Consider the following 25,331-nt stretch of genomic DNA (forward strand, 5'->3'; position numbering starts at 1 on the left):
GTTTGTTACAGGTATGTCAACCCCCCCCCGCATCTATGAGGAATAAGACTTAATTGGTGGGATAAGTGCCTGAAATTGAAAAAAACTATTTCATTGTTTATGCTTGAATTATTATTACAGCTGCAGCTATCGAATATTTTAGTAATCGAGTAATTGACTGAAAATCCTATCGCGTAATCGGATAAAACATATATTTTTTAGGTAAAAAGCAATTATAAATATACATGGGAAAACAAGACATTTCATCCAATATTGAACCATTTTCAGACAAACAATGTCTTTATTTTCAATGTACATTGTTGAAAAACAGCCAACAATTTCCTCTCAGATGTGACTAGAATAAAAAAAAGACCAATTCACTGCTTTCACTCGAAAAACTTTTAGATCAGGGGTGTCCAAACTTTTTGCAAAGGGGGCCAGATTTGGTGTGGTAAATATTTGGGGGGCCGACCTTGCCTGACGTCATTTATGTCGAACAATATATTTAAGCAAATTTTAGCAATCCATTCTGTCACATTTGCTTTATTATTTTTTTAATTAATAATGCCAACAATCTCGCAACTAACCTTTGTGGCGTTCTTTCGACTCTCGGGCTCTTGCGAAATACTGCTGTTGTGAAATTAAACTAGCTTCAAGTTTCTTCAATTTCTCGCTACGGATCTTCCCTGTAATCTTGTCGTACATGTCATTTGCCACGTTTACATGGAGCCAAATATTCCAATTACAATCGGAATATTTGTTCAAACCGAATAAATGTGTTCCATATAAACACCTCATCCGGAATGAACAGGCCCAAACCGAATGGAATTTCATTCCGATTCACAGGAGTGGAATATTCCTTTTCCCAAACCGATTAGAAGTAAAATTATATCATGTAAACAGGGAAGCGGAATGGTGTCTGGTTGCGTTCTTTCTGCGCATGCTCCGTACTGACGTGGTGACGTCACTCGGTGACGTAAGTAACGTCACTTGCAACATGGCTTCCAAGCACACGCACAGCGCACCCACACAACTTTTTAAATGAACGGCGTATCATTCTGAAATTTTGTTTCCACTCGAAAGTTAAAACAGCAGCTGATCTGACGATCGATCTCCATGTTTTGCAACGTGACGCTTTGTTTTGATTAATCTGCGCATGTCAGACGGCAGTTGTCAAACGTCCTTTCGGAATAAAGGCAGTCGCATGTAAACGCTGGATTGGAATAGATGAAGTGACATGTAAACAGCTGATGTGAAATTTCCATTCGGAATGATTTGAATCGGTATGAATAAAAGTCAGCATGTAAACGTGGCTAGTGTGTCTTTGTTTGGTAATATCGCCTCACATTGAACTCTTTAAAAACAGTAACTGTCTTTTTGCAAAAGAGGCAGACAGTTGTTGCGTATTTTCGTGAAGAAACAGTCCAATTTCCACCTATCCTTGAAGCATCGGCCGTCGCAGTCAAGGTTTTTTTTTTTTTTTTTTGGTTGACTGTCGCCATTTTAGAAAATTGGGAGTAAAGACCACACGGGGTAATGTTGCTTAGAGTGCTGCTGCCTTTTCGTGGGTAAGTGAGAAGCAGCATTTAGTGTGTAAGATACTTCATATGCTGGTAGCACTACTGCTGACCAATTTCTTACGTCTGTGTGTGGGCCAGACGTTATTGATTTTATGACAGATGCTGAGGGCCGGATGAAATTTGTCCACGGGCCGCATTTGGCCCCCGGGCCGGACTTTGGACATGTCTGTTTTAGATCTTATAAAATGTATATTTCTTACCTAAAAATGCCATTACGCTTGATAACACACATCACTTAAAAGTTAGGTGTTTTTCCCCACGTGTTTCAATTGAATTTCCATTTGTGTCAAGCCATTTTTAAGTTCTAGTCAAGTTTTAAGTTAGTCTAAACTATAAGTCCTGATAGGATTTGGAGTTTTTGGTGTGTTCAAAATAAATGTATTGTAACATATCAGGTTATAATATGGCGGGGATATTTGCATGCGTTCCTGAATGCACCGTGTGACATGCGGGGGTGAGGGAGGTGCGGGAGAGGGAGAGACGTGCCTTTCTGTTGTTGTTGTCGTTTCACAAGTTCCCAAAAAAATAAATAATTGCAACCTAACGAAGCGGGCGACTCTTTGAAAACGTTACAGTATAATACCTGCTGTATTGGAGCACATTAGGGACTAGTGCTACTTTGTGTTTTATCCAGCAATGACTACTAAGCTAAAATTTACAGTTAGCTTTATCATATTTTCATTTTACACCATCATCACTCTACAACGCAATGTTTTCACAGATTAAATAAAACCTGTATGTAAGACACGTTAGCCACGCGCAGGGCTAACGTTACGCGAGCGAGTAACGTTAATCTTATTTATTAGCACTGTGAAGTGTACTGCTTTAACATAGTGGCTGTTTACGAACACCGCTGACTCTGCCATTTCACATCTAGTTCAACACACGTGATATCTATGAGACGCATCAGATGCTACCTGCTACCGCGGTAGCATCATGCGGGCTAGTTTTTAGCAACGTCGGCGTAGTTTGTAGTGGCTGTCGGCTGCAGAAAGGTATTTTATATTTTTTTTATTGCTTCTACCTCTACGCACTTGACATCAGCGCGTTGTCCCGCATTAAAAGTAGTCCGGGCAAAACGTGATGCTTAGAGCTGGCAAAATGAAACGATTCCTCGAGGTGAATAGAATTACTCTGAGCAGTTTTTAAACTCGAGTAGCTCGAGTATTCGTTTCAGCTCTAATTATTGTTCAATTATTATGTACATTATACAATTATTTTTGCAGTAGTATGGATATGAATTGGCACTAAAATATCATTTTCATGCTAAAGGCCACCCATTGAATGCCTTCAATGTACTTGAACATAAATTGGAAAAGGTGTAACATGTGATCTTAACATCTGATGAGGCTTGTTTATGTCCAGGTAAATGATGAGGGTTACACCCCATTAATGGAAGCCGCAAGAGAAGGCCATGAAGAAATGGTAGCACTTCTGCTTGCACAAGGTACCAAAATATTCAACCATAAGTGCAAAAGGGTGTCACATTTCGCTATAACAAGTAGTACCGTAGGTGTGAACCCCATATTTGTCCTCATTTTGCAGTATCAATATATGCTGTTTTTTTTTTTTTTTTAATCCAGGTGCTAACATCAACGCCCAGACAGAAGAGACTCAGGAGACAGCTCTGACTCTAGCATGCTGCGGAGGCTTCCTGGAAGTGGCTGACTTTCTTATCAAAGCAGGGGCTGACATTGAGTTGGGCTGCTCTACTCCCCTCATGGAAGCAGCACAGGAAGGCCATCTGGAGTTGGTCAAATATCTACTGGCGGCAGGTGCGCAGAAAGCCGCGAGCCAATCAACAGAGAATTTTCAATGCCAGATTATGCTTTACTGCATTTAAACCATTTTGTTTGTTACTTTAACTGTAAAGCTAAGTCGTTTTCGTTCATTCAGGGGCAAACGTTCATGCCACCACAGCAACCGGTGATACAGCACTGACATACGCGTGTGAAAATGGTCACACGGATGTTGCAGATGTTCTCCTGCAGGCTGGAGCTAACCTGGTACAATTTTTTTCCCCCTCAAATTGATGGTTTTAAGTATCACTGCACCAAAATCTTGATTTGAATGTTGTTTTACTGAACTGTTATACCTTTAATATTAATAAAGCTAATTTGTAAAGACGAATCATTTTGCTTCCAGGAACATGAGTCTGAAGGTGGACGGACACCTTTGATGAAGGCGGCAAGAGCGGGGCATCTCTGCACAGTACAGTTCCTTATCAGCAAAGGTGTGTTTTTTTTCAAAAACTATGGGTTTGAAGGCACTTAGTTTTTTAGTCAAGAGATATATAAGAATTACAAGTGGCATTTTCATTTAGAAAAAGTTAGGTTTAATTCTACTATATGAATTAAAAACCACAATATTCATTTTCCATAAGAATGTAGTAAGAATTTTGTAATGCAACAATTTCTCTTGTTTTGTTTTACCATCTCATGTACAGGTGCTAATGTGAATAGAGCTACCGCCAATAATGATCACACAGTGGTGTCTCTGGCCTGTGCTGGAGGGCATCTGGCCGTTGTGGAGTTGCTGCTGGCTCATGGGGCAGACCCTACCCACAGACTTAAAGTAATGTGTATTTTCATGCGTTAAAGGAATAATACTAAACATTATTCAATCAAATATGAACAAGCTACCTTTTCCTCTTTGTAGGATGGCTCGACCATGTTGATTGAAGCTGCTAAGGGTGGCCACACCAATGTCGTGTCCTACCTGTTGGACTATCCCAACAACATCCTTTCTGTCCCGGCCCCTGACCTCTCCCAACTTACTCCCCCCTCCCAAGATGCGTCTCAGGTAAATGGAGCAACAATTCTTTTCTATATACATTAGGCAGTTTTCTGCAGAAAAGACAAGCCTGACGGCCCGCCATGCTTATAACGTAGTGGAGAAAACTGAGGTTTTTTTTTAATGATTAGGGATGTCCATACCTGATCAGATAATTGTAAATTGGCCCGACTACGTGATTTACAGGTGATTTGTACTTTTTTTTACGGGACCAGAAGTAATTAGATATACTGACATAGTAAGCGACTCGGAAAAGGCCCAACAATAATTGGGACAGGCCTATGTTTTTCTATTGTTTCTGTTATTGTTTGCAAAATGATAATCTCTTGTTCCAGGTCCCTCGTGTCCCATTCCAAGCTCTCGCTATGGTGGTTCCCCCTCAGGAGCCCGACCGGGCCCCATCGAACCTCACAACCCCCCCACCTGTCTCAAGCAAAGGTAATGTGCGCCTATGTAAGTCCAAACCTTTAAAAAGGATATGTGTTTCATGCTAATTGATTCAATATCACAACTTTTTACTCAATAATGTTCAAATGCAGGTGCATCCAAGCAGAGACAGGCAGCACTTCAGCCTGGTGTCCCCAGCTCAGTTGGCCGGGGGACTGAAGCAGAGCCTCTGCCGCCCTTCCACCTGTGCCAGCCACTGGAGTGCATTGTGGAGGAGACTGAGGGAAAATTGAATGAGCTAGGCCAGCGGATTAGCGCAATTGAAAAAGCCCAGCTTCAGTCGCTAGAACTCATCCAAGGGGAGCCACTCACCAAAGACAAAATCGAGGAGCTGAAGAAAAGTCGAGAGGAGCAGGTAACCTCCTTTGTCCACTTCACAGTCAAGGGGCTTACTCAAATATTTCTAAGTATTCTAGTCCTGAGTATTAGTCCCTCTTTTATCTAAATGTTGTTTGACACAAGAAGCTTGGCATATTTGGTTAACTTGTTGTTGTCTTCTCAGGTTCAGAAGAAAAAGAAAATCTTGAAGGAGCTGCAGAAGGTAGAACGCCAGTTGCAGCTGAAAACACAGCAACAGTTCACCAAAGAATACATGGAGGCGAAGGGCTTAAAGGAAGAGCAGGAGGCCGGACAGAGCCAAGGCCCGGGTCCAGGGCCTGGAGGTACCTCATCTGTTCCTGGGTCTCTTCCTCTCACGCCAGCTGCCCTCGTACGATCCAGCTCTGACACAGATGAAGAGGCCAACAAAGACGGGGAGCAAGATGAACTGCCCGGAGAAGATGAAGAGGTTCATTTTTTTAAAAAAATTCATCTCGATATTTCAGGGCTACAGCCAATTATAACTTTAATAATTGTGGGTAGGAGAGAGCTCAGTTTGTTGCCACAATTTTTTGCTCTTTCATGAATATCTCTGAATATCAACACATTTTAGATTACTCATTTATTGCAGGGAAAGTTACTCTTGTGTTGTGTTCTTTTCAGTCTTCAGGTGTTTTTAATGTCTCAACAAGAATACAGTATAACAATTAAATTCGATTAGGTTTACAATATCCCTTCAACAGAAAAAAAAAAAACGTGAATGAATGAATGAGAGCTGACAACTTGTGTTTTTGGTTGGAAGCTCAACAGCTTGCAAGTAACTAGCTAGACCATGTAAATCAAAACTGTAGCCGTGTCCTCCTTATGATGGTAACACTAGAAATTTATTGTGTATAAAATAGTGTCGATGTTAAAATTAAGAAATTTACCATAATACTAATAATTTTGATGCTGACATTGTGCTCCACCATCCTCTAGTGCAGTGCTTCTCAATTATTTTCTGTTACGCCCCCCCAAGGAAGACGTAAATGTTTCGCGCCCCCCCAACTCTCTGCCGCCACTGTAAATAGTATCATTCGTCTATATTACTATTATAAGTACGCCTCAGCCTAACATTGTGTCCTTTTTTTCTATTAAAGAAAAAAAGTAACATAGATCAACTTATAATAAAGAATAACTTTTTTAACATTGTGTTGCTTGTAACAGAAAAGACTTAATGCGCATCAATTTGCCTGAAGTTAAAAAAAAAAAAAAAAAAAAAGTCACATCCAAACTGTAAAAATACACTCAAGGTACATTTTTGACCATTTGATACTGAAAAATAAAATGTAATAAAATCAGTAAATAATAACAAATTCAAATTGATTAGAAACATTTACTCTTCAGGACAACATGCCAAAAAATTTGACCGAAAAAACAACAAAACTGAATAGAAGGGGGGAAAAAGGTCTCTGGACAGAAGGAAAGTTTTTATTTTCGCTGATTCACCACAGTGCTCACTGGTTTACTGATATAACACTGACAAAGCGGGACGATTGTGACAATTGGCAATATTCGGCACATTTTCGCTGAAAAACAATCAAGCGACTTATCAATGAGATTGAGGTCTAATGTCTTTAAGTGGCGTCTTAACTGATTTGGCTTCTCCGCTATAATCATTTTTAGACTCAGTAAACAGTGGTCTTTCCTCATTTCCCACTATATTAAAAGTCAAAGGCAAACGGCCCGAAAAAAGCGCATTCTCGGCGGCCGAGGGAGAACCGTAGGTGAGGGCGGTGGTCGTGACGATCCCAAGCCGAAAACGGCACTTCTCGGCCGGACACGTGAGAAAGACAGTGGGTCGCTGAGTGAGTCCAGCTCTGCATGAGTCTCTTCCGTGTGCTCTTGCTTACTTCAAAAATACTGCACGCACTTTGAAAATGAGAGCGCCACTGCCACCCACGGAGTGGATGTGCAAGTACACTTTATTCTAGTACGGCAAAAAAAAAAAAAAAAAGCATGTTCCCCGAGGTCACTCGCGCCCCCCCTGGCATCGCTCTGCGCCCCCCTGGGGGGGCGCGCCCCACCATTTGAGAAGTACTGCTCTAGTGTTCACGTTATAGCAAGTGTTATAACCAACTCATGTGACAACCAGCGCTGTTCTCCACTATATATATATATATATATATATATATATATATATATATATATACACATAATTTTTTTCCATACCTCTATCAGGATGAAGAAGACGATGATGAAGATGATGACGATGATGATGACGAGGAGGAAGAGGAGGAGGAAGAAGAAGAGGAAGAAGGTTCAGAAGATGAGGCAGATGCAGAAGAGGAGGATTACACCAAGCTTCCTCAAGTGGGCACAATCCTCTGCAGAGATGGACCACAGCCTCCACAGCAGCCACCACTGCCCCTTTCACCACAGGCCCAGCCACCGCCTCCGCCTCTCCAGGCTGCCTTCGTTCCTGTCCAGCCTTTGCCTGACTACAACCCCGCCGATTACCCAGGGAGTACAAGTCCCGACCTTCAAAGGGTGCTTGTTGGACAGCAGATGCTTGGCCAGCAGCAGCAGGTTCAAGGTCAGCAGTTGTCCGGCTTGGGGCCTGGAATGATACCTCAGCCAGCCCCAGACGGACTTATGGTTGCTACACCTGCACAGACGCTCACAGATACGCTGGATGACATCATGGCAGGTTGGTGCCTGACTTGACCAGAACTATCTGTGAAACTGGCCCATTCAGTGCGCTGATTGCACAGAATTGAGCTCATTGAGTAATCTCTCTCTCTCTCAAGTGTTACACTCACAATTTTACGCTTCTACTAACTTTCTCTTTATTGGCATTTCAGCTGTTAGCAGCCGTGTGCCCATGCTGAACACAACCACCTCACCTACTCCCTTGTCGCAACCGCCCACCCAGACATCTGCCAACATCTCCTCACCACCATCTGTGCTACCCCTCTACCCCTCTGTTGACATTGATGCACACGTAAGACACTTTTTTTTTTTCCCCATTATACATGCGCATACAAGTGCGACCGAGAATGCTCAAGAAATGATAAAAATTGCCTTTTTTGCAGACTGAGAGTAACCATGACACCGCGCTGACGTTGGCCTGTGCTGGTGGACATGAGGAGCTGGTATCTGTTCTTATTGCACGGGGAGCTAACATTGAGCATCGTGATAAGAAAGGTACAGTGTACCTGTAAAATTTGATCATAACAAATGTTTCTTAAGCTAGTGCATGTCAAGATTTAGGGTGATAGCTTTTCCGGACCCAAAACATACAAGGAAAATCTGGAAAATGCATTGAAACTCATCAAACCAGGATCAAAAGAATTGTTCTTTGTACTGGAGGGCTGCTCAACATGTTCATTTTTTTAATGTCTCTATTTCTGTTTAGGTTTCACCCCTCTCATCCTGGCTGCCACCGCTGGCCATGTTGGCGTTGTGGAAGTGCTGCTCGACAAAGGTGGTGACATTGAGGCACAGTCTGAGAGAACCAAAGACACACCTCTCTCCTTAGCCTGCTCAGGGGGACGACAAGAGGTGCAATCACATTTTGTTTCTTCAACAATCTTCATTTTACTTTTCGTCATACTTATTCTTCAATTTGTCATTTTTAAATCAGGTTGTTGAGTTGCTGCTGCTACGAGGAGCCAATAAAGAGCACCGCAATGTTTCCGATTACACACCTTTGAGCCTTGCAGCGTCTGGCGGTTATGTCAACATCATCAAGATACTCCTCAATGCTGGAGCTGAAATCAACTCCCGGTGAGGGCACCTACTTTAAGTTACTAACTTCTGTTAATGGATTCATTATATCCTAATCAGTGCTCTGATTATTCCTTAATGATAAACTTTTTATTTAATTGTTCTCAACACTGATATTCAATATATACTCTGGATAATTAAATCGTCATTAGGGGAGTCTAAAACTTGAGGGTTAGCCTAGTTGTTTGAAACCCAGCACAGTAAAATATGGATGTGTGTTTAGCGTCTAATTTGTGGTAAAAAAAATATTGTTAAATATCCTGCGAAAATTAGTGTGTATATCAAGTGTTTAATGGTTTGACATCAGAATGATAATGTAAAGTATTGAACCTGATAACGTTGTTTTCCCTCAATATATTTTTTTGTTTCGACTTTCAACCAGGACTGGCAGCAAACTTGGGATCTCGCCTCTGATGCTGGCAGCAATGAATGGTCATGTTCCAGCAGTGAAGTTGTTGCTGGATATGGGATCAGACATCAATGCCCAAATCGAGACCAACAGAAACACAGCTCTGACCTTAGCTTGCTTCCAAGGGCGGGCTGAGGTTGTAAGCCTGCTGCTCGATCGCAAGGCCAATGTTGAACATCGTGCAAAGGTGAGCGATCTATATTACATAGCATTTGGTTATGTTCTTTAAGTGGCTATCTTGCACAGGTTAAATACCATTGTGATGTATTTTTATGCTTCTGCCAATAAGTTAACGTATGCCTCACTTTATGCAGACTGGGCTCACGCCTCTGATGGAAGCTGCCTCAGGAGGCTATGCTGAGGTGGGCCGTGTGCTGTTGGATAAAGGCGCTGATGTCAACGCTCCACCAGTTCCATCATCCAGGGACACTGCTCTCACCATCGCTGCTGACAAGGGTCACTACAAGTTTTGTGAGCTGCTTATCAATAGGTGACTATTTTGTCGTTAATTTGAAGGGAACTTATTTTAGGGCTGGGCAATTTTGAGATCAAGATCGTAAATCCCCCCTCCAAAAAATTAAGGTTGATCTCAGTGATTTAATTGACCAAGCATGGTGCAGGTGCAAATAGTTTGGACTCTTTTTAAAGGACTGCCAATCTAGAGGGTTTTCAAACAAGTTATTAAAATCCTCTAAACTGTAACACTGGATATATATAACAAAGACCAGTTTAATGCTAATATACAATTGAAGACTTCTTTCACGTCCTTAAGAAAATAAGATGGATTTGCCGTATTCAATTCACAAAACAATTAACTGCTCTATAGTTACTTTTTAGAAGCATTATTTTTCACACTTTACTAAATTAAATGAAAAATTAACAGAAAATAGATATTTTGCTTTTGTCCAGCACTGTTTAGCTTACAGCAAGGAAGACAGGGCTGCCAATCCCAGCTACCTGCGTGCGTTTGATGGGCTAAAATGGTACCAGCATTGATAACATGTCTGCTCCCACAGGAATTATTGGCTTTTATTTGAAATTTTCTCCACTATTATATGTCAGAAAAATGCATTTTTATCAAATTTATTAAACAAGATTTTTTTTCCACTTTCATACACATTATAAAGGTGTTGTCTTTAGCTTTGGGGACATAATAGTGAGAATATTGAAGCTAGGCTATGAAAAAGTTCTCGTGGTTTATAGAGGTGGGAATCTTGGGGCATCTAACGATTCGATTCGATTACGATTCAGAGGCTACGATTCGATTATAAATTGATTGTTGATGCACCCAACACCCCCCACCCGCTTTTAATGTTTCGTACATTAGTTTCAAAATTGTTCAAAAATCCTCTCAGGCTAAACCAAACTACAGTTTCAGTATCAAGTTAACAGTTAAAAATAGTAATTAAATACTCAAGTTCCCATTCTGTATCAGCAGCTTTAAACTACATTCAATTAATTTAATGTTGTGAATGAACAGTGAAAGTTGTTAAAATTGCTCCCGTTACTCCATAAGTTCCCTTCTTTCTACTTTCGACGTGGGAAAATTCATAAAAATTTCATGATTTAGTGATAGATTAAAGTCAAGATATTAATTTAGGGGTATTTTAGATTAAAAAGTTAATTGCGTTCGCTACACCAGAGCCTTCCAGGAGAAGTCTACTGCTTTAAGATGGCGGCTTTTTACCAACGCCGGCAAGTCATTTCGCATCTAGTTCTCTATACATGTTCTAACGCCGTCGTCGTCTGTAATTTCACATCTAGTTCTACATATATGTGATATCTACTGTAGCATAATGTGGCCGTATGTTTGTAGCAACTAGCAACTGGGTGTTGTTTGTAGTGGCTGTCGGGCGGTATTATAGTTTTTTTTTTAGCGGCATGAGTTAGTTGAACATGATATTTACTCTCGGTCTGTTCCTCATTGCCTCCCGAAGACTGCGCTGACTGTGTTTTAGTTCCGCTTTACCTTGTATAATTCAATAATTGGAATTTGGATGGTAGTGAATCGTTCTTGAATCTTCCATAGCAGAATCGCGAAAAATTTAAGAATCGGAAATTCCGCACGCCTCTAGTGGTTTATCAATTTAGCTTTTAATACAATTCCAAAGTAATCTGTTATGCAACTCCTAATTCCGCCACAATTTTGCAGGGGTGCCCATATTGATGTACGTAACAAGAAAGGAAATACGCCTCTCTGGCTGGCAGCTAATGGTGGCCATTTTGACGTGGTCCAGCTATTGGTGCACGCAAGCGCTGATGTGGATGCAGCTGACAACCGCAAAATTACCCCTCTCATGGCTGCTTATCGCAAGGTGCAGAATCGTCACGATTTTTGATTTCATAATAATCCTGGGCCTGACTTTTAACTGATTAATAACCTCATGCTGTAGGGTCATGTAAAAGTGGTGCAGTACCTTGTCAAGGAAGTCAACCAGTTCCCATCAGATATTGAGTGCATGAGATATATAGCCACGATTGCAGACAAGGTAGGCATTAACTTTATTTACATTGACCAGGTACATCAACTCACTACATTGGCTTTGCTGGAAAAAAATGCAAGGAAATTGAAGTTTTAAGAAACTCTTGTTTCTATGCAGGAGCTTTTGAAGAAGTGCCACCAGTGCATGGAGACCATCGTCAAAGCCAAAGACCAACAGGCAGCTGAGGCCAACAAAAACGCAAGCATTCTCCTCAAGGAACTAGATCTGGAGAAGGTAATGTCAACCAGATGGCTCTATACTTTAGGAGTTTGCGTGCATTTTTGCAGTGTTTGCAAACCACCATTTGATGAACTTTCTTCAGTCTCGAGAGGAGAGCAAAAAGCAGGCTCTGGCTGCCAAGCGAGAGAAACGCAAGGAGAAGCGCAAGAAGAAAAAGGAGGAGCAGAAGAGGAAGCTGGAGGAAGAGGAAGGGCAAAAAATCAAGGAGGATTCATCGGATATGCAGGAACTGAAGGAGGATTCTGCTGAAGGTGATTTTATCAACCTTCTGTGCAAGAGCTTGATGAGACTTAGTGTTCATACACTACAAAATAAGACTGAGCTGTAGAAGAAATCATATTTAAAAAAAAGACTGTAAATAATTTATATTTTTCCTTTATCAGAATCGGAGGTTCCTATTGAGCCTCCCAGTGCAACTACCACGACCACCATTGGGATATCTGCCACCTCAGCCACTTTCACCACAGCTTTTGGTAAAAAGAGAGCAAGTGTAGCCACGACCTCGAGTACCAACCGCAAGAACAAAAAGAACAAGACGAAGGACTCGCCAAATGAACCTATAATATTACAGGATCCGCAGGTGTGTAACCTTGTAGTTTGTGCTTTTTTCGCATGACAGACCTGAATTTAATGTAAACTATTTCTTACCCTGACTAGGTTGCACTAGCACAACATAAGGCTGACAAGAACAAAATCCACGGTGAGCCCCGAGGTGGAGGTGGGGGTGTGACGGGGGGAAACAGCGACTCGGACCCCCTGGACAGCACTGACTGTGCCAGCGAAAGCAGCAGCAGTGGCGGGAAGAGTCAGGAGCTCAACTACCTACCTGACCTCACTTCGTCCACTTCCTCGTCATCTTCTTCCTCCTCATCCTCCTCGGCCCCATCTTCAGGGCCCCCACAAGCCCAAACTCTTTTGGTTGGCCCCGAAAAAAGACACTGTCCTCAGCCTCAAACAGAAGGCAAGATGGACAAGGTCACAGTCTCCATCTCAAAACCAACGCAGAAGTAAGTTAACAGTTTGTCTGTCTACTCTCATGTTATCAAAATGAATCAAGCTCCGATTTATAGCTGTTACCATGAGCCATTTATTAACAGTACTAAAAGTAAAGTCTTACAAAAAGGCACAGACTCAAAGTTTTAACAAACCAAAATACGATGCAATTTAGTGCAATCGCAGAGAGCTGGGACCGGTCTGTTCACATATTCACCATAATACGTTGGTGTGCTTTTGAACCTTATCACCAGACGTGGTTAAAATGCGGTTAACGCTGTATACTGTTTTTATACTACTTTTGTAGCACTGTTAGAGCCTGGCGGTCCTTTAGGCTTGTACAAAAACCTGGGGGAGACCCTGTTTTTGTCTGAATTGGAATGTAAACTTGGCTTATTCCCTCACAGAGCTCCAGACATGAATGACTCCACCTCAAACTCTATGCCCTCCCCGTTCAAGACCATAGCTCTCCCAGTTACCTCACCCAGCAGTAAGCTCAGCCTTACAAGCCCCAAGCGGGGCCAGAAGAGGGAAGACGGTTGGAAGGAAGTTGTCAGAAGGTACGTTCGTTTTTCTGTCAATTTTTACCAGGAACACATTTGGTTTACTGTATTTTGGTAACTTCTCTTGCAGATCGAAAAAGCTTTCTGTGCCAGCCTCTGTTGTGTCACGTATCATGGGTCGCGGGGGTTGCAACATTACAGCCATTCAAGATGTGACAGGAGCCCATATTGATGTAGACAAACAGAAGGACAAGAACGGTGAAAGGATGATCACCATAAGGTAGATATAATTCCACCTTCTGGACTGAAGAGTGAAGTAGTTCAATGGTATTATAATCTATTAAAGCTACACAGTCGATGGGAGTAAATTGGTTAAAAATAGTTTTCGAAAATCCCTTCTTTCCATATGACTTCCTCCGCCTGTTAAACTTTTCATGCAAAAACTCATGTTATCAAGTATTTTGTAGTTATGATGTAAGATGACTACATCTTGGGGAAAAAGGGCTTAGTACATGATGACGACTTTATATGTTTGATATAAAGTTTTCATTAACACTTAAACTTTATATGAATTCGAGTCAAAATGGATTGACCTTCTGTTGCTGTCAATGGCACTCAAACATGAGAATTCAATACCAATACTTCACAAATAAACTAAACCTCGCTTGTCGTTAGTCAAAATATGTTAGTGTTTGAAGGCTAAAATGTTTAAGAAAAAAGGAAGAGGCTTTATTTTATAAGCCACAGTTCGAACATTAACACTGCGCTTTGATTTCGAGGGAAATGTGTTTAAAAGGACAGACAACATGTTAACATGTGCAGCCCAGCACAACGAATCTTGTTTCATAAATTGAATACAAAAAAAAAAAGCGACAACAATGTCATTTTCTGATGTGTAATAGTGATTAATAACATAAATCAAAGCCAGTGTTTCCAGAAAGTGGCCGTCCGACATGGGAGCAAACATTTTATCAATACCGCTACTGTTTTAGCCAATCAAACACTAGGTTGTCATTAGGGCTGTCCCAAACAACTATAATTTCCTCCCGATTAGTCAGCCGACTTTTTACGATTAGTCCATCCATCCATCCATTATCTTCCGCTTCGTCCGGGGTGGGGCGCGGGGGCAGCAGCTTTAGCAGGGAAGGCCAGACTTTCCTTTCCCCAGCCACTTCAGTCAGCTCCTCCGGCGGGATTCCAAGGCGTTCCCAGGCCAGGCGAGCGACATAGTCTCTACAGCGTGTCCTGGGTCGACCCTGGGGCCTCCCGCCGGTGGGACATGCCGGAACACCTCTCCAGGGAGGCGTCCAGGAGGCATCCGAACCAGATGCCTGAGCCACCTCAACTGGCTCCTCTCAACGCGGAGGAGTAGCGGCTCGACACCCAAGCCCCTTCCGGATGACTGGGCTTCTCACCCTATCTCTAAGGGAGAGCCCGGACACACTGCGGAGGAAACTCATTTCGGGCGCTTGTATCCGGGATCTTGTTCTTTTGGTTACGACAATTAGTCGACTAATCTAATATGTATATATATGTACAGTGCCTTGCAAAAGTATTCGGCCCCCTTGAACCTTGCAACCTTTCGCCACATTTCAGGCTTCAAACATAAAGATATAAAATTTTAATTTTTTGTCAAGAATCAACAACAAGTGGGACACAATCGTGAAGTGGAACAAAATTTATTGGATAATTTAAACTTTCTTAACAAATAAAAAACTGAAAAGTGGGGTGTGCAATATTATTCGGCCCCCTTGCGTTAATACTTTGTAGTGCCACCTTTTGCTCCAATTACAGCTGCAAGTCGCTTGGGGTATGTTTCGATCAGTTTTGCACATCGAGAGACTGACATTCTTGCCCATTCTTCCTTGCAAAACAGCTCGAGCTCAGTGAGGTTGGATGGACAGTGTTTGTGAACAGCAGTCTTCAGCTCTTTCCACAGATTCTCGATTGGATTCAGGTCTGGACTTTGACTTGGCCATTCTAACACCTGGATACGTTTATTTTTGAACCATTCCATTGTAGATTTGGCTTTATGTTTTGGATCATTGTCCTGTTGGAAGATAAATCTCCGTCCCAGTCTCAGGTCTTGTGCAGATACCAACAGGTTTTCTTCCAGAATGTTCCTGTATTTGGCTGCATCCATCTTCCCGTCAATTTTAACCATCTTCCCTGTCCCTGCTGAAGAAAAGCAGGCCCAAACCATGATGCTGCCACCACCATGTTTGACAGTGGGGATGGTGTGTTGAGGGTGATGAGCTGTGTTGCTTTTACGCCAAACATATTGTTTTGCATTGTGGCCAAAAAGTTCAATTTTGGTTTCATCTGACCAGAGCACCTTCTTCCACATGTTTGGTGTGTCTCCCAGGTGGCTTGTGGCAAACTTTAAACGAGACTTTTTATGGATATCTTTGAGAAACGGCTTTCTTCTTGCCACTCTTCCATAAAGGCCAGATTTGTGCAGTGTACCACTGATTGTTGTCCTATGGACAGACTCTCCCACCTCAGCTGTAGATCTCTGCAGTTCATCCAGAGTGATCATGGGCCTCTTGGCTGCATCTCTGATCAGTTTTCTCCTTGTTTGAGAAGAAAGTTTGGAAGGACGGCCGGGTCTTGGTAGATTTGCAGTGGTCTGATGCTCCTTCCATTTCAATATGATGGCTTGCACAGTGCTGCTTGAGATGTTTAAAGCTTGGGAAATCTTTTTGTATCCAAATCCGGCTTTAAACTTCTCCACAGCAGTATCTCGGACCTGCCTGGTGTGTTCCTTGGTTTTCATAATGCTCTCTGCACTTTAAACAGAACCCTGAGACTATCACAGAGCAGGTGCATTTATACGGAGACTTGATTGCACACAGGTGGATTCTATTTATCATCATCGGTCATTTAGGACAACATTGGATCATTCAGAGATCCTCACTGAACTTCTGGAGTGAGTTTGCTGCACTGAAAGTAAAAGGGCGGAATAATATTGCACGCCCCACTTTTCAGTTTTTTATTTGTTAAAAAAGTTTAAATTATCCAATAAATGTTGTTCCACTTCACGATTGTGTCCCACTTGTTGTTGATTCTTGACAAAAAAATTAAATTTCATATCTTTATGTTTGAAGCCTGAAATGTGGTGAAAGGTTGCAAGATTCAAGGGGGCCGAATACGTTTGCAAGGCACTGTGTATATATATATGTATATATATATATATATATATATATATATATATATTACTAGTTTAATAATGATTTTTTTGTTGAAGCTTGTTAATTCACCAAAAACATTTTGGAACACTTAAATTCTTTGTTAACGTATAGATAACATAAATATCAATAATAAATCACAATTAATGAAGTCAAATGCTGCTGGCATTAACTAGTGCAAAAAAATGTAAACTGAAACACTGTGACTGCACCTTTTTAACTGGAGTCAAAACAATTCTTTCTCTTTTTGTGGTTTGTCTATCTTGTTGTAAATGTTAAAATGAATTGCAATGGGCCTCATTTCCCAGACAATCATTTTCAGAATACTTTGTGTGAGTTCAGATGCTCTTTCTGGGTGTGCATTCCACATTTTTTGGGGAGAGGAAAAATTGTTCTACTTTTGTGTTTTAACCTGAAAATAGATAAAGCAGAGGGCACACTGAAATATTACCACAAATATTTAAAATGAAAGGCACACATAGTCATAGTAACAAAAATTAAATATATAGTATTTTATAGTATATATATATGTACAGTATATGCACAATAATACTTTATAATATAAAGTAACTAACATTAGTGCAGTCATTGATTATAGTGAGCAGGCCAGTGCTGTTTCCATATAGATTTTTATTATGTATATACAGGATATAATTTCCCCAAGTGGGAGCTTCCATGATCCTAATAAATACAATCTGCATGCCATGCACAGAGATGTCAAGATCTACAGCTTTCGGGAGCAGCAGCAGAGTAGATTAAAAACGTGAAATATGTGGGGGGGGGAGAAGTTAATGATGCACGTTGATACGACACACATAAATGCAACTTCAGCTTTTAAAAAATCGTTAGAAAGTTGTTTGACTTACGATCCGCTAGCTTGTTGTTTCTTCTCGTCTTCCATAATTACACCTGCGTGACAGTGCTTCAAGCTCTGTCGAGCTCAGCTTAGCAAAGAGTACACACAGTTGCACCCTCCATATTTTCCTTGAAATAATTCCAGTCTCTGGCCATCCTGGTCCGCTTTTTTGGCTTGATGCCGCTTTCACCGCTTGCATTGCAAGCGAGCGCCATTCTAAACTTTATCCGCATGTAATTTTTTTTTTACCCGTCATTACCCGTCGACGGTATGTTTTGCCCGTCGACACATTTACGTCATCGATGACGTTGACAACGTCGACTAGTCGGGACAGCTCTAATCGTCATGAATAAGCATTATCATGTTTATAATTTATTAATAAGCATTATCACGTTTATCAGTGTGCAGGTGCGTGGATATACAAAATGGTTGTTTGTGTTTGCAGTGCCCTTTCTTTTTGTTTAGGCATTTTTTCCAACTGTCAGAGGCCTAAGCAATTTTCCATTTGAATACTTAAGTACTTTGAGTAACCAACAGTCTTTCACATGACGGTCATTTATACCAAGTGTTGTCTGTCCATTCATCTAAACAATAATTACTACTTCAGTGCATTAGGTTAGCTCGTTGCCTAATTAAGGTATCCTTTGTTGTTGCAGAGGAGGCACAGAGTCCACGCGATATGCTGTTCAGTTGATCAATGCGCTAATCCAAGACCCTGCCAAAGAGCTTGAGGACCTGATTCCTCGCAATCACATCAGAGTGCCGGGCTCAAAAGCATCCTCGGCTTCCTTTGGCAACAGCGCAGGGGGCGGTGGCGGTTCAAACTCGGGACCTAAGTCCCTCAGCTCCCTTGTTACTTCGTCAGGCGTGTCGTTCCAGCCCTCTTCATCCACTTCATCCTCCTCCTCTCAGGCTGTAGGAAAGATGGGGAAAGGGCTGTCATCAAACGTCAGACAGCCTTTTCCAGTGTCGCTACCCCTCGCCTACGCTCACCCTCAGCTGGCCCTACTGGCCGCTCAGACCATGCACCAGATCAGACACCCTCGGCTTCCTATGGCACAGTTCGGCGGTACGTTCTCTCCCGCCGCCAGCACTTGGGGTCCCTTTCCCGTGCGACCCGTGAGTCCCGGCAGCGCTAACAGCTCCCCCAAACATAACGGCGGAAGTGCAACTGGCCCGGCCAGACCCAACTCTACTCCCAGTGAGCACAGCAACAGCGCCAGCTCCGCAATCACCACCACAACCAACACCACCACCACTAGTGCTCCCAGCTCATCCGCAGCATCAGCCTTGCCTCACACGCCTAACGCTACGCCGTACAATCCTCAGCCCAGTATCCCCACCCCTTCCTCAGTGAGAAAACAACTCTTCGCCCCCGACTCAAAATCTGCCTCCGCCACTTCGGTGTCCGTGGCAGCAACAGCGACTAGCAGCAGCAACGCAGTGCGGGGCACGGGGTCTCCCGCGCACCACAATTCCTCTGCGGCTCCAGTTAATACTTCCCAACAGCAGGTTGGAAGCATCTCACAGCCCCCTATGCAGCAAGTTAAAACGGAGGCTGCTGCCGTAATGACATCTGGAAAAGAGAAACCTCAACATGCTGAGAATCAGCCCGTTTCTATCAGCGACGGCATAGCTTCGGCAGGCTTCTCTGCAGCCGCTATGTCTTTGCCGCCCAAACCGGAACCCCGGCAGCAGTTGCCTCCCCCATCCTCCTCCGTTTCTTCGACGGAGCCTCCTCCGGCGCTCCTGAACTCCCAAAGCAACTCCCACCTCGCCTCGATTCCTCCTCCTGCCCTCTCGCACAACGTCGCACACTCTAACAACACTTTGCCACACTTCTCAGCGCCCGCGCCGAGAGTTTCCCATCGTATGCAGCCACCGGGGCCTTACTATTCCCTTCCTGAGCAACAACAGATGCAGACGCAACAACAGTCGCAGTCTGTATTCGTGCCCTTCAATCCTCAGCAAGAACCTGTAAAACAGAGCCAAAACCAGACATCCCAGCCTACGAGTTTGACCGTGCAGGCTCAAAGCCAGGCTCAAGGCTCCCTTCAGGTCTCCGCCAATCTCGGCATGATGAACGGTTCGCAGATTCAGCACGTGACCAACGCTGGCAAGCAAATGCCGCCCAACTTCGGTCCTGCAGGCCTCTTCAATTTCAGCAGCATCTTTGATAATAATAACCAGGTATAATACATCAACCCTTTACAGTACAAGTGTTTTGGAAACATTTAAGGCAGCGGTGGCTATTTTCTCTAAATTTGTAGTTGAAATGCGATCGTCGTTGTGAAAAATGGACACGCTGTTGTGCTGTACTTTTTTGTTGACATTCATTTCTCACGTCACAGGTGGGAAACAATCAGGTGTGGGGTGCGTGCCATCTTCCTGCTCGTTCGCCTCCAGAACCGTCGTACTCGGCCCCACCGACCTTTGTCAATGTGGGGCAGATGGAGAGTATGATCCCTCCACCTCCTCCAGACAACTCCAAAGCTCCAGGTTACCGCTCTGCCTCTCAAAGGATGGTCAACAGTCCAATTGGTATGAACGTTTTTTTTATTTTTTCATGATACCATACATTCTAACTGATTACCTACTGTCTGCACCCGCAGCATTGACCAGCTATGCCACCAGTATCTCTGGGAGTGTGTATCTGCACGGCCACACGGGAGTAGGCGCGCCCTCATTCAGCAGACAGCACTTTTCCCCTCACCCCTGGAGTGCATCCACATCTGGTAGGATCTATAAAATTGCTTTGTCTAGTCAGGAAATGTATAGACCTCTGTAAATGACACCACGCCCTTCTAAATACTTCAATACTGCCTACTCTCTCAGGCGAGTCTTCAGTTCCGCCTCCATCGACGGCGTCAACTTCTAGCCTCTCCACTTCGGCCGTGGCCCCTCCGCCCCAGCCCAAACAAGGTGCCTCCTCGCAGCAAGATCGGAAGGTTCCTCCACCCATCGGCACGGAAAGACTGGCGAGGATCAGGCAGACTGGTTCGGTGAACCCCCCGCTCCTCACCACCAGCTACACGGCATCTGTTGGACAGGGTGGCGGCATTTGGTCATTTGGCGTTGGCAGTGCTTCAGGTTAGAACGAGCGTTTTATTCACTCAACTGGACAAAAGGTTAAAACTGTGACATGTTACAGAGGGGATGTCTGGTTGGTCCCAGCCGCTGATGAGCAGTCACATGATGCATCCTCAGCTGCAGGCGGAGCAGTCGGCCTTCTCTCAGCACCAGCCCATGGAGCAGGATGACACGGGGATAGCAAACCCTGCTAATAACTTCCATCAGGCTCAGCACTTGCCCAACACATACATGGACTTCCCAAAGGTAAGACAAAGCAATCACCCTGTTCAGAAGTGCTTGGTTTTACAGGAGAACTGACATTTTGTAGCCATGAATAGCACATAACCACAGTTAATCACGGGAGAGTACATTCCAGGTAGAATAACAGAAATTGTGGTTTAGATTTTTTTTTTTTTACTGAAAGTTTTTTCTGATTGTGTATAAACTGGTTATTCAATTGAGAGAAAAATATGCCACTGGTGCTGGTGTGACAACCATCCCCATCCAAACAGATCATCCCTAACTCGTGTTTTTAGCTAAAAGCTAAATTAAGAGCTAGCAAGCAACTGGGTTGCTACAGAATGTGAATAAACTATAGCTTTGTCCTCATACTTTTTAATAGTAACACTCATAACTAGAAAACCATTTTTAAAAAAGCTTTTTAAAAAATTTGACATTAAAATTTCAGATTTAACCTTACCGTCATATTTTAAAGTGATGCAACAATAAACCACAGGAAAGACTATTTTTTTCCCATGAGTGCAGTTCTGATCAATTCCATACTGATATTGCGCAACACCGCTTTCTAGTGGTCGAGTTATGGCAAGTGTTGCAGTCAACCCTGTTTTTTTCTTGCCTGGCACCGCCAGACTATTCTCCCTGTATTTTTCAAACGCTGTGAGAAATAGTTTGGGACCCAGCCCATTCACGGCCTCTCGAGCAAGTACAGAATCAATCGTCCAATCAGATTTGTTTATTTACATGACGTGTTCTTAACGAGGAACGTCACTCTTGCGCGCCAAAAGTCGTCTTTACAACAACACAGATGGCGAACGGGAGAGCCGAGAATATGTTCCAATCCGCGGTAAAACCAGTTTTAGATTACCAAAACCACATCGACACAAGTTATTGACAACAGTCAACATGGCTCGCGCTAGCCATGTTGAATAAACTTCTCCATTCTCCGCTGACGTTAATTACTTGTCGCTTTAACAACGTCACGTCTGCCCGTTGCTGATTGGTCCACTCCGCTGTCTGTTTGCTGTGGCTTGCTCCGCCCTCGGAATATGATCCGCCGGACGGTTGCCAGACTCAATCGCTGGAACAGCGGTGAGTCTGGTATACCAGGCAGTGTTTTTCCCTATACCGTACTTATTTTTATTTTTATTTTTTGTCATCCTGTTTCCAGGGAATGCCCATGTCGATGTATGGAGGAACCATGCTGCCCCCTCATCCACCAATGGGAGAGGGGCCCGGGGGACCCATGTACAATGGTTTGCATGCTGGTGACCCTGCATGGAGCCCCATTATCAAAGTGGTCCCAAACAACGCAGACAACACCGACCCACAACAGCAGGTACTGTCCCGTCTTGTCACGCTCGTATTTGACAACTCTGTGGAGTACAGTCATGATGTTTACTAACGATTTGCATTCCACCCCCAGATGTGGCCAGGTACATGGGCACCACATGTGGGCAACGTGCACCTGAATCATGTCAACTAGATGGCGTCCTCCACAATCAAAAAACAAAACAAACAAAAACAAATGGCGTATCAATGGATGATCCTAACCAATTAAGGCGAAGAACAAACTACAAAATATTGACATAACACGGATAAAGAACTGAGAGTGCAGAGCAGGGGGTGAAGAGTTCTAAGTTCTCCCGAGCCCATTCTTGATGTGCCTATTTGAAAGGAGAAGAGAAATTGAGGAGTGTCCTAATGATTCAAACAAAATTTTCGTTCACCTGTTCAACAGGGACTGTTCTGCATAGTTAGCAATTTTGACTTTAAACCCGCATACCGTTCTTTGGCTGCAAGGGGCTGAACGTGAAGTAGCTATTTAAATCGGCTCAGACATAGATGATGATTTATCTAAAGAGAAATCAGAACCTTTTAGAGTGGTAAATACATGTATAATTGTTTACATACTAAAAAGGGTTAAAATGAGAGTAAATTTCATGTCGTATAGTGGCTCTACTTTATGTAGCCTGTATTAATGTGAAATATTTACCTTAATATTCAATAAAAAGGTTGAAAAATATGTGTTTTTGATAGTCTGTTTTGATACACAGCAAAATACATGTTGTTATTTAGCATTGGCATTGTTTGATTTACTATGTGTTATTTAGGATGTTCCGATACAGATTTTTTTTTTTAACTTTCAATTTTTTTCAAGATGTTTTGCCGATAGGATACCAAATTGATGCTTTCCAATACTTTCAAAATAGCTGTATCGGGAGCCGATACAGATACTGTGTATCGGATCGGGACATCCCTAGTGTATAATGGAAAAGCCTAGCTATGCCACATACCTTCGTGGCCACCATTTTGGAGAGGTCAACATTGATGTTACGGGCATAGACATCGAAAAGTAAGCCTAATTTAAAAAAATATATACATATACATATAATTTCGCAATCGATTTGCATGAATGGTAACTTTTTGTCAGTGCTAAAATTTGTGCTATCAATATATAGTAATGTAAATGTTAAAATATTTTTTGACATGTAGAAGTGTAACTTCTATTTCATGTCACGTAAACAAGCTTGTTTACCCGCTACACATAATCAGCCTTAGCTTTATATAATTTAAAACGATGCTTTTATGAATGAAAATGTAGACTGAAGTGCACTTAACAAGCTTATGTTTGCATAGAAAATATATAACGTACCAGGGTGCAGTTGATGGCAGGCGTAACTGGCGGCCATCTTGGGGCAGATGACCGGTGGGCTCCAAGGTGAATGATTTCCAATAAAATCATAATTTGCGCTATTCGATATGACGGATTGCAAATGGTATGGTTTATAAAGAACCACATTCAAGTGGTTATTCAGTCTGTTAAAATGCTGTAATTTCGCAGTAAATTTATGCATCTCTGACATGGTTGATGTTTGAAATTAAGCTATCTGCAATCATTACAAAATACAGGTGTAAAATGTTTTAATTCCGCAGTAAATTACTGCATCTGACATATTTGACGTTTGAAATGGACCCATCTGCAATCATTACAAAATACACGCTGCAGTGACCTTTTGTGGCGCGAATGTGTCTGTCCTTAAGATGGCCGACAAGTGACAACGACCGTTCCCTTTAGCTCACAGGGCGTAGAGGGTATCTAGCCATATGTAGGATATCTGTGGTTCCACTCGGAAGATAAGCAAGTATGGCGGCATCCGCAACGCCAGCTGTAGCCGAGCAGACGTCAACACCAGCAGCCTCGGGAAGGGGAAGCATTCCTTTCGAATTCTCGCAGCCTCCAGTCATCGAAGGTTTCAGCCCTTCAACGAGTGCCAAAGATGAGACCTTTAAAGAAAAGTTTATGCGGAAAGCCAAGGACAACCCCTTTGTCCCAATAGGTGAGTTACACAAGCATAAAGCTGGGCTGTACAATCCAAGTGATTTCGTTTATCGCACACAGCGTCAATTTAAACGTTATCAGAATCTCGTTCCTTTGGTAAATTAGACGTGATTACTTGGCTGTATGTTCAATACAAACTGTGTCATTGCATTAATTCCTGTATTTAGTCATTTCTGCTACTCGTTATCGCCATTGCCTGGGGGTCAGATGACTGTCGAATTTAAGTACCCAATTTCATTATTTTAGGGTCATAAAGCTATGGCAAGTAGGGGAAAACGGGGTTGGTGGTCAAACGGTTTTGTTTACACACTTGCCATAACTTTGTGAAAACTTCTAATCTGTGAAATGGATGTTTTGTTATAATGTAGTGTTATTTATTCGTGTTAATATTAACACGAATAACACCACTACATTATAACAAAACATCCATTTCACAGAACTGTAGAATTGTTATTAAATTAAAAAAAAACCTTGTATATCAGAAGATTGTCATCGTACTTAAACAAAATCCCATTTAAATGACAAGTGACAACCAACATCCCCGCAGTGGGGATGGATCATTGAGCCAATGCCACTTATGTTTTCTCCAGGTTGCGTGGGTACGGCAGGAGCGCTGATGTACGGTCTCCGAGCGTTTCACCAGGGCAAAACCAGGCAGTCGCAATTGTTGATGCGGGGCCGCATCTTTGCCCAAGGCTTCACAGTCGTTGCCATAGTCGTCGGCGTCGTAGCTGCCACAGCCAAGCCCAAACAGTGAAGAAGCAGCACCCCAATTTTTCCATTTACGCAAAGACTGTTTGAAAGAATGGAATGATTATATACACAATATAATTATTCAACAATGAGGACAAGCTTGTTTGGAAACATATTCCTCATTTCAAATGTGGCTTACACAGGATATACTTTAGTATATACTGTGCTATAATCTGCCTGTCTTTGTCATTAGTGTATTGTGTCAATAAAATCATTCAACACGTCTTTGGACTTGATTAAAATATCAGTATTTCCAAATCAGGTGTGGGGTACATCCTTGACAATTAGGTTATGTACATACTGTTCCAAATTCTCTAAAACTGTAGAGAAAAAAAACAGTATAGGAATACTCCTCAGCTGCATGGTTGC

At 42.6% G+C, this 25,331-nt stretch overlaps 2 protein-coding genes across 2 annotated transcripts in view; both read left to right on the forward strand.

Moving 5' to 3' along the window:
* Window positions 1–22,892, forward strand: part of ankhd1 (ankyrin repeat and KH domain containing 1) — a 43,424-nt gene extending 20,532 nt beyond the window's left edge. The window contains 31 exon segments of the mRNA XM_057850103.1: window positions 2,925–3,006; window positions 3,143–3,334; window positions 3,456–3,565; window positions 3,705–3,792; window positions 4,006–4,133; window positions 4,218–4,361; window positions 4,688–4,790; window positions 4,892–5,154; window positions 5,302–5,586; window positions 7,338–7,806; window positions 7,961–8,100; window positions 8,192–8,303; window positions 8,515–8,660; window positions 8,743–8,885; window positions 9,268–9,481; window positions 9,609–9,784; window positions 11,447–11,609; window positions 11,688–11,783; window positions 11,895–12,011; window positions 12,100–12,268; window positions 12,401–12,597; window positions 12,675–13,024; window positions 13,418–13,570; window positions 13,644–13,793; window positions 18,214–19,747; window positions 19,909–20,106; window positions 20,109–20,292; window positions 20,393–20,647; window positions 20,709–20,893; window positions 22,038–22,205; window positions 22,293–22,892. Of these exon segments, the coding sequence (XP_057706086.1) occupies window positions 2,925–3,006; window positions 3,143–3,334; window positions 3,456–3,565; window positions 3,705–3,792; window positions 4,006–4,133; window positions 4,218–4,361; window positions 4,688–4,790; window positions 4,892–5,154; window positions 5,302–5,586; window positions 7,338–7,806; window positions 7,961–8,100; window positions 8,192–8,303; window positions 8,515–8,660; window positions 8,743–8,885; window positions 9,268–9,481; window positions 9,609–9,784; window positions 11,447–11,609; window positions 11,688–11,783; window positions 11,895–12,011; window positions 12,100–12,268; window positions 12,401–12,597; window positions 12,675–13,024; window positions 13,418–13,570; window positions 13,644–13,793; window positions 18,214–19,747; window positions 19,909–20,106; window positions 20,109–20,292; window positions 20,393–20,647; window positions 20,709–20,893; window positions 22,038–22,205; window positions 22,293–22,352 (6,774 nt within the window). The 3' untranslated portion in view covers window positions 22,353–22,892.
* A 1,070-nt stretch (window positions 22,893–23,962) lies between these two features.
* higd2a (HIG1 hypoxia inducible domain family, member 2A) lies at window positions 23,963–25,209 on the forward strand. Its single transcript, XM_057850109.1, has 2 exons — window positions 23,963–24,207; window positions 24,800–25,209. The coding sequence occupies exons 1-2, from the start codon at window positions 24,015–24,017 to the stop codon at window positions 24,964–24,966; spliced, it is 360 nt and encodes a 119-aa protein (XP_057706092.1). The 5' UTR covers window positions 23,963–24,014; the 3' UTR covers window positions 24,967–25,209.
* Window positions 25,210–25,331: the final 122 nt, after the last annotated feature.

This window comes from Corythoichthys intestinalis, chromosome 11, assembly GCF_030265065.1.
Source record: "Corythoichthys intestinalis isolate RoL2023-P3 chromosome 11, ASM3026506v1, whole genome shotgun sequence".
In the NCBI taxonomy this organism is placed as follows: domain Eukaryota; kingdom Metazoa; phylum Chordata; class Actinopteri; order Syngnathiformes; family Syngnathidae; genus Corythoichthys; species Corythoichthys intestinalis.

Bases quoted from the DNA above. Each gene is read 5' to 3' on its own strand.
- higd2a (XM_057850109.1), top strand. From the start codon at position 24,015: ATGGCGGCATCCGCAACGCCAGCTGTAGCCGAGCAGACGTCAACACCA. The intron at 24,208-24,799 runs GTGAGTTACACA...TGTTTTCTCCAG, and splicing joins CAACCCCTTTGTCCCAATAG to GTTGCGTGGGTACGGCAGGA.